The sequence below is a fragment of the Cyclospora cayetanensis genome, unplaced genomic scaffold, assembly GCF_002999335.1.
Source record: "Cyclospora cayetanensis isolate NF1_C8 unplaced genomic scaffold, CcayRef3 CcayRef3_contig_227, whole genome shotgun sequence".
Lineage (NCBI taxonomy): Eukaryota > Apicomplexa > Conoidasida > Eucoccidiorida > Eimeriidae > Cyclospora > Cyclospora cayetanensis.
In genome coordinates, this window is record NW_020312178.1 from 46,137 (window position 1) to 54,161 (window position 8,025).

At 55.1% G+C, this 8,025-nt stretch overlaps 1 protein-coding gene across 1 annotated transcript; it reads left to right on the forward strand.

The window, feature by feature from the left end:
* Window positions 1-4,699: 4,699 nt before the first annotated feature.
* Window positions 4,700-7,208, forward strand: LOC113147448 (chromatin modification-related protein EAF1-like; the record flags this gene model as incomplete). The annotated part of the gene is made up of 5 exons (XM_026338079.1): window positions 4,700-4,818; window positions 4,990-5,596; window positions 5,873-5,987; window positions 6,315-6,705; window positions 7,071-7,208. Coding segments are annotated over exons 1-5 (1,370 nt in total), but the record flags the coding sequence as incomplete, so codon positions are not given.
* Window positions 7,209-8,025: the final 817 nt, after the last annotated feature.

Here is an 8,025-nt window from a genome sequence, read left to right on the forward strand (position 1 = left end):
GTGCCCTTCCTGGAGCCTTGAGATCGAGGTCCTAAGCGAAAGCCCGCGACCCACATGTGGAGGACAAGTAAAGGACGAAACTTAATTAAAGGCGCTAAGCTACACTTAGGCAGCTTATCCTTCACAAATTAATATTTAAAAGAAAATTAGTAGGGATGCCCACAGGGCATTGGCTGGCCATATATCTGTTTGGTCGCAGAGTAGAGCTAGTTCAACACAAGAACCACCAGTGTGCAGCCCCCCGGTTGTTGCAGTGTGCAGCGCGCCATGAAGGTTCCGAGTGCTTGAAGGGTCAAAGGCGCCTATTCATCGTGCTTTATGCCGGAAGCCTGTCGGGTGAGGGTGGCAGCACGAAGGGGAGGCTTTACTAGAAAATTGCATGTGTGACGCCCATGAGAAATTCCCAGCCCTTCTAGGCCCCACCATACCCCGTACAGTTTCTTTTTCTGTAATGGATGCCACTGCTTTGTTGGGTGAACTGATAAGTATCACAAGCGAGAATCGATGTTTCGAAGAGCCCACAGCCTGTGGATAGAAGATGTCACCCACCGCTATATCACCACCGTTGGTAGGTGGCGGACCCGGTCTACTTCTGTAGATCAGTCAAACCAGCGATGGTGTTTAATCCAAAAGAGTGTTTTCGGTGCGAAGATGAATTTTATAAAAGCTGTTGAGCGTCATTGAGGGTGCGCAAAGATAGAGGACACACCATAATTGCTTCAATTTTGCAGGATCTGGCTCAATTCCTGTAGCTGAAGCAATGAATCTACGAAACTAGTGTGAACGGTATACAGGTCCACTCGATTTCACGAGTGCCAGTGTGAAACGCAATTTTGTGACTGTCATCTGGGTAGATGGGGATCCGGGAGTGAGCGTCTGTCAAATTTCGAGTAGACTGTTGAGCCGTGCAGTGTGTGAAGTAATTTGCCGGTGTAAAGAACTTGGGAAATTCTGCTTCACAGCTTACAGCCAACGCACTTTTGCTACCTTCCGTCCTTTTATGGCACTATCAGCAGGTAGCTCCCAAAGCCTCGAAACGGAGAGTGAGGCTTTCCAGGGGAATAGCTCAGTTTGATGCACTGGAAGATGAGCAGGTAGGGAGCCTGTTGGTAGCTCGTCAGTATTTAGCCCATCCACGATCTACTCCTTATTAGCTGGCCAGTTCAGCTGTTCTCTAGCGTTCACTTGAACGTCCCAATGCAAAAATTTTTGCCTGGTTAGTAAGGGGGGATGCATGCTCAGAAATTTATTCTTTCATTGCACTCAAGAGGCGCTGGCATGAAAACTCAGCTGTACCCTGTTGAGGTATCCCCTCTACCCCGCGTACTGTTAATGAGAAGAGCGATGTTGAGGAGACCAGGAGCTGCATGTTTCTAGCTTCTTCTCGCACTCTAACCACAGCCCATTGCTGTGGTCGCACGAGCGCCTTCCATGATTCACCCAGGGCATTCTTAGGATTACATCGTGGTGGACAGCTCCAAGATAGAGTCCTAGGTCATGCGAATAGAATTTGATTCCGCTTCGAAATTGCAGCGTACTGCTGTAGCCTTGCCAATCATTGCATCCTTAACCTGAGCGCTCCTATGGATTGGTCTAACGAGGGAACAGGCAGATTACATCCATACGCTGTCTCGTAGGAAGCGCAGATTCACGTACATTCAGTGTGAAATAGGGGTGGCATTTCTTGACCTTTATGTGGACTTGTGTAAACACACAATAAAGTGGTGGTAGGTTCCCAACTGCAGCTTAATCTCCATCCTCTTTAGTCTTCTTCTATGCGACACAGCCTGCGTGTAGGACATTCCACATCCCTGGTGCACCCTCTCTGCTTGCTAAGCAGCCTGCCTCCGCTGGACTTAGTAACATTCTGTCCTGCTTTTGGCATGTACTTGCGATTTGCATTATGTGACTAGTTTACCCCACTAGAAGCAGGATTGTTGCATGATACTTGTCCGCGTCTGCGTAGGAACGTGGGTTCTTTCTGACTTCCTTGTCGCCTTCCCCTTAGGCTGTAGCTTATGGTAGGGCGACGCAGCTCCGGCATCCGTACGCTCTGAGTTTGATTTGGTTACTCTTTTTTAACGGAAAACGCAGGAGTTTCGCCCCTTGCTCCTGAAACCTCGAATAGTCCATAATGCATGGAAGGCCCCAGCGGTCACTCACCTAATCGCTGAGTGGCTACCGCAGCCAACTTACACGACACTTTGGGTACTTCTGAGAGAAAAGCGATGATAAAGGATGTGTTCATTTACCTTGTCATTGTTGAGAACCAATTTTTTTATCTTTCTGGGTACAGTGAGGCTTTAGTAGATCTCCTGATTCAGCTTTCCTAATAACCCCAAAGCTTGCTGTTGAGCTTGTCACGGCATAAATCTATGAGTCAGGGGATGCATGAAGGCGTGAGGCGTATTACTTCATGCAGGTAGATGATTTCGTTCGTTTTATCAGAACCACCAAAGCAGTGTTTCTCTCCCCAGTAAAAATAGCGCAACGCGCACTCATGTCCCTCCATGTGCGGGGTATCAAGTGCGGTACAGTACAAGCCAGCTGACAAAATTTTTGAGTCCTCGCCTATCCTTATGGCTGTCATACCCTTCTGGGCCGCACAGCCTTATTCACGCATCAACGAACATTTTGTTGGCCAACAAGTCAAGCCTCTCTACCACCTATGAAGCTCGTGCCTTCACATCCGTTTTGCAGGCTTGCCTGTAACGCCCCAATAGGCGCTGTACCAGAGTGAACTACTTCTTGAAAAATGTGGCTTTACAGACTGTTGCACTTGACAATTAGGCTACTGAACTACCAAATAACATGTACAAAGCCACACAACTATTGTCGAAAAGCCTGCCGTCCCACTGATTCCACAGCCAATCGTAGAGGGGATAACAGCTACATCGAGTCATGCAATGCTGCCAACTGTGACGTCCCATCTAACGTCTCGTAAGGGAAGGGCTTCACCCCTGTCTCAAAACAAACCTAATATAAAGCTATTGAGTGGTCCTGAAAGAACTGCCCCCGCTCTCTACTACTCGGGCTCCTCGAAGTTCCCGACATGAGGTTAAGGGGAGGCAACCAGTAGATGCGCTTTCTAAGCCCTTCGAGCATTCACAGCTAGTTGCACAGAGCATCTAGCGAGCATGCACGCAACTTTGCGTCCTCTCGTATCGCGCTAGCGCTAGTACGCAGTAGACAAGACGCACGGACGGACGAGTGCGCTAATATATTCTCCACAAATCTTAAGTTACCTATAACTAGTAGAGTAGAAACTCTTGAAGCGTAGCCCATACCCTGCTCCCCACGTACCCCACAACTGGGAGGAAGGAGCAGCCACGACACGCTTCCAAAGTCTAACAAAATCTTAAGTGCGTGTATCTCATGTAGCCCAGCAGTGTGCTGTGTGTCGCTGGATCGTTCGCCAAGCAAATCCGGCTGCAGGGAACATGGTGCTTACGGGGGCTAAGCCTAGGACTAACTGTAGCCAGGGGATGTGCTGCTTTTCCGCAGCCTTCCCCTCCCATCGCCGTCCTTAGGCGGCCCTTGCGGCAGCAATGATGCAGTGGTAGCGATTGCCGTCAGGAGACTAGCGTCATGCAGAAGCAGCGGTGTCTGCACGTAAATCAAGCCACGGAGTGCTATAGGCCCGTGCTGTGCTCGGACGGTGTCTACGCCGCACCGAATCTGAGACGCTTTAGTGGAGGGTCTGACAAAAAATAAAAGAAATAAATTACAGCAATAGCGGCAGCAAAACGGGCGAGAGAGAGCGCCGCTTTTTCTCTGAACCCTCGTGGCACCTGCTGACGCCAGAGGGGAAGGGCACCGGCCCGTGCGATCTCGAGAGTCTCAGGCGCCCCGGAAGCCGTTGTTTCGAGATTCCCCTTTTTAATAGGCAAAATAAGCGCTTCAAGACGAAGAGGGGGGAGAAACGCGAGGAAACAGCGGGAAAAGCCGGCGAAGGGCCCCACGGGTGTATGGACAGCAGCAGCAGTTGCAGCTGCTGGTTCTCTGTGGGGGGCCACCGACTCCCTGGGGCCCCTCTTAGCAGCAAACCCTCTATCTTTTTTGGCTCTCACCTTGCAGCAGCAGCGGCATTGAGTGGCGACTGCTTAGTGGTTGCAACGTCGTCTGCAGCACCGGGGGCATAGGCAGCAGCAGCAGCAGCGCGCTCCTGCGTGTGCTCCTCAGGCTCCTGAAATCCACGAGCTGCGCTTTGTTTAAGACACGAACCCTCCCTCGTCTGCCCTCCTGCTCTTGCAGCATTCGCTCTGCAGCCGCGTCGGCTTCCTGGCGCTCCAGCGCCTCAGCCGCTTCGCAGCCATCATCGCAACGCACAGGGGCCCTTCTAGGGGCCTTAGGCCCCGTCTTGAAGCGAGCGGCTTTCTTGCAGAGGTCGACGGTGGCTGCCTGTGCGCGCGAAGGGGGAGAGGGCTTGCGCATGTGTGTTGCTGCTGCCCCTCCGCGAGGACGGTAAGCAGCTAGCTTGGGCGCGAGGCGGGCAGAGGATTCGTTCCGCGGCGAGCTCGCTCGGCCCTTTCGCAGTGCCTCGAAACCTCCCGAAGCACCTCCGTCGGCAACCCATGCACACGCTGTTTCGCTCTCCAGACAGCGCCTGCTGCAACTGCTGCAATTGCAGCAGCACGCGCTGCAGCAGTTGCAGCAGCGGAGGCGTCCCCCCTTGTCGCAGCGGCTGCCACCGCTCGTGATGCGACAGGAGAAGCTGCAGCAGCAGCAGCCACAGCAGCAGCAGCATGGAGAGCAGGTCGTCGCTGCCGCTGCATCCGCTGTAGTCTTCACAGGGCCCCCCCCGTCCTCGAGAAACACGCAGCAGCAGGGGGCCCCCCATCTGCAGTCCTGCCGCTTGCAGCAGCAGCAGCAGCAGCAGCGGGATAAAAAGCACCAGCTCATTCCTCTCCACCCCCTTCCTCCGCCCTTCCCCAACCAAATGCAGCAGCAGCAGCCGCAGCAGCATATGCAGCAGCAGCAGCAACACCTACTCCAGCCCGTGCGTTCCCTGGGGGGCCCCAGCATCATGCAGGAAGGGGCCCCTTGGGGGCCCCCTGCCCCCGTAGGGGCCTCGCCTCCTCTTTGCACTCCCCAGCAGCACATGAGCTACGCGACGGCTGCTGCTGCCGCTGCACCGCCTCCCCAGCAGCAGCGGAGCAGCAGCGACCCCCATGCAGCAGCAGCAGCAGTCTCTGCAGCAGCAGGAGGAGCGGGAGGAGCAGCAGGAGGCCCCCCTCCTCCCTCCGCCTTCGCTCCCGCTTCCTACGGTGCCTCTGCTCCAGGATCTGCGGGAGTGCCCCTCGCCACGCAGCCACTGCAGCCTCCCCACTTGCTCGCAAGCCGTCGCATGCAAGGCTACGGCTCCCTGCCTTCGGCCTCCCCCGGAGCCGCCGCTGCCGCTGCCGCTGCTGCTTCCGATGCAGCAGTCTCTGCGGCAGCGGGGGCCCCCCCCGCCCTCCGATATCCCGCAGTCGCAGCGCCTCCAGGAGACGCGGGGGCCCCTAGAGGCCCCTACGCATGCGCCGCATCTGCACCCAACACGTACTACGCGGGGCCCCCTGCACCGGGAAGCCCCTATTCTGCTGCTAGCGCCTTCGCCACCTTCCTGCCCTCGCAGCAGCAGCCGCAGCAGCAGCAGCAACAACAACCCCAGCAGCAGCAGCACCACCATCACCACCTCATGGCACCGAACCACCAGCAGCTGCCTCAGCAGCAGCTGAGTCAGCTCGCAGCGACGGGGGCTGCTGCTGCTGCTGCTGCTGCTGCTGCTGCTCCATGGCATGCGGGGGGCCCCCCAGCAGCACCAGCGGCTGGCGCTCCGACAGCGGCGGCTCCAGGAGCAGCCAGCCTTTCTGTGACATTCCCCGAGCAGCAACAGCAGCTGCAGAAGCAGCAGCAAGCAATGATGCAGTGGCAACAGCAACAGCAGCAACAGCAGCAGCAGCAGCAGCAGCAGCAGCAGCAGCAACGGAACGGGACTCCCGGGGGCCCTCTTGGCTGGGGGCTGCAGCAGCAGCAGCAGCAGCAGCAGCAGCTTCAGCAGCAACACCCGCAGCAGCAGCAGCTTCAGCAGCAACATCCGCAGCAGCAGCAGCAGGTGGCTGCGGCTGCTGCTGCTGCTGCTGCTGCTCTCCCTCCACCAGCACCCCATCAGCAACAGCAACCTCACCACCCCCACCAGTATCCTGTTGTCTGCGCAGATCCTCAGCAGCCGCATGCGCTGCAGCACCAGCAGCAGGATGTGCTTTACGCCGCTGCTGGTGGGGGCGTTGCAGTGGCGGCTCTCTCTCAGCCACAGCGGCAGCAACACGCAGTTGCTGCTCTTCATCTTCCACAACAAGCGAGCAGTGCCAACATCGGTGCCAGCAGCAGCAGCAGCAGCGCCAGCAGCAGCAATAGGACGCCTCTGGCGATGGATGTGCCGCAGCAGGCAGGACCCTTGTTGCAGCGATCCCATCGATCCTTGCTGCTCCAGGAGGCTGCGTGGATGGCTCGAGACTTCTACTACGAGCGGCGATGGCGAAGGCAGGCACTGCTGCGCTTAAGCAGCGGCGCGACAGCAGCTGGGAGATTCAGAATGTTGCAGCAGCTCCAAGAAGAAAGGAGGCTTCTCGCTGCTCCTTGGGCAGCAGCAGTCGAAGCGCTGTGTATTGCTCTGTGCCGGCAGGTTCGTCGTTCTGCTGTTTCCCCTGCCACCGCTTCAAGGCTGCTGCTGTTTTCTGTTTTTCTTTCGCTGATGCTGCAGCTCCCACTGTACTGTCTTCGGCAAGGGCGGCAGTCTGCATGAGCAGGAGGGGTGGGGAGAGGTCTGTGTGTGTTGGTTTGTGTATGTGTTTGTTTGTGTATGTGTTTGTGTGTTTGTTTCTTCACTGGCGTTGGATGCTGCTGCTGCAATTCTGTACAAACGTCACTCCTCTCTCTCTCTGTTTCGTCCTTTATGCTCTTTATCTCGCTTTCCTTATCTTTTATTTCTCTGTTTCTTCGTAAATAAATGTCTCTTTTATTTCTCTCTTTCTTTATAAATAAATATATTTATTTCTCTCTCTCTGTATGTTCCTGTCTTTTTAAAGCCCTGCTTCGAGCGCCGCGGCTGCTGCGCATTTTGCTGCTGCGCACAATCTTCAGGTGTATAGGGACCTCGTGCCAGACGAGTTGGCATGCATTGCGGCCCCTGTGCCTCCCGTTGGGAGTTGCGCTGCTCTTGCGGGGTATAAGGAGCTGGCGGAAGCGCAGCAGGAGGAAAGCAGCGATGAGGAGGACGCCTTGCCGCCGGTGGTGCAGCAGCAGCTCCTGCTGCAGCAGCAGCTCCTGCTGCAGCAGCTGCAGCAGCAGCCTGGGAGTGCCGCTCAGCGAGCATCAGTCATAAGAGGCCTCAAACGAGACTGGCTGCGACGACTGAGTGGTGGAGGCGGTGCCTGGAGACCACAGTCGCCTCCAGCATGGGCAGTTGCAGCTCCTCGAGCTGCTGCAGCTGCGCATGCAGAAGCACTTGCGCTGCAGCTGGAAAGCAACCGAGGGGCAATGCCGCATGTACGCTGCGCAATGTCGCCTCTGCTGCAAGGCTTCCCCTCGCGTGTTTGCCGGTGTTACGGTCCTTGTGGGGGTCGGGAGGCTTGCACGTGCCGATATGCACGCATGCGGCTTCTTGTGCATGTATGTTTACGTGTGTGTATGTGGGTATCTGCATATGTGAGTTTGTGCATATATGGGTATCTGCATATGTGAGTTCATGTATATATGGATATCTGCATATGTGAGTTTATGTATATATGGGTATCTGCATATGTGAGTTTGTGCATATATGGATATCTGCATATGTGAGTTTGTGCATATATGGGTATCTGCATATGTGAGTTTATGTATATATGGGTATCTGCATATGCGAGTTTATGTATATATGGGTATCTGCATATGTGAGTTTGTGCATATATGGGTATCTGCATATGTGAGTTCATGTATATATGGATATCTGCATATGTGAGTTTATGTATATATGGGTATCTGCATATGTGAGTTTGTGCATAT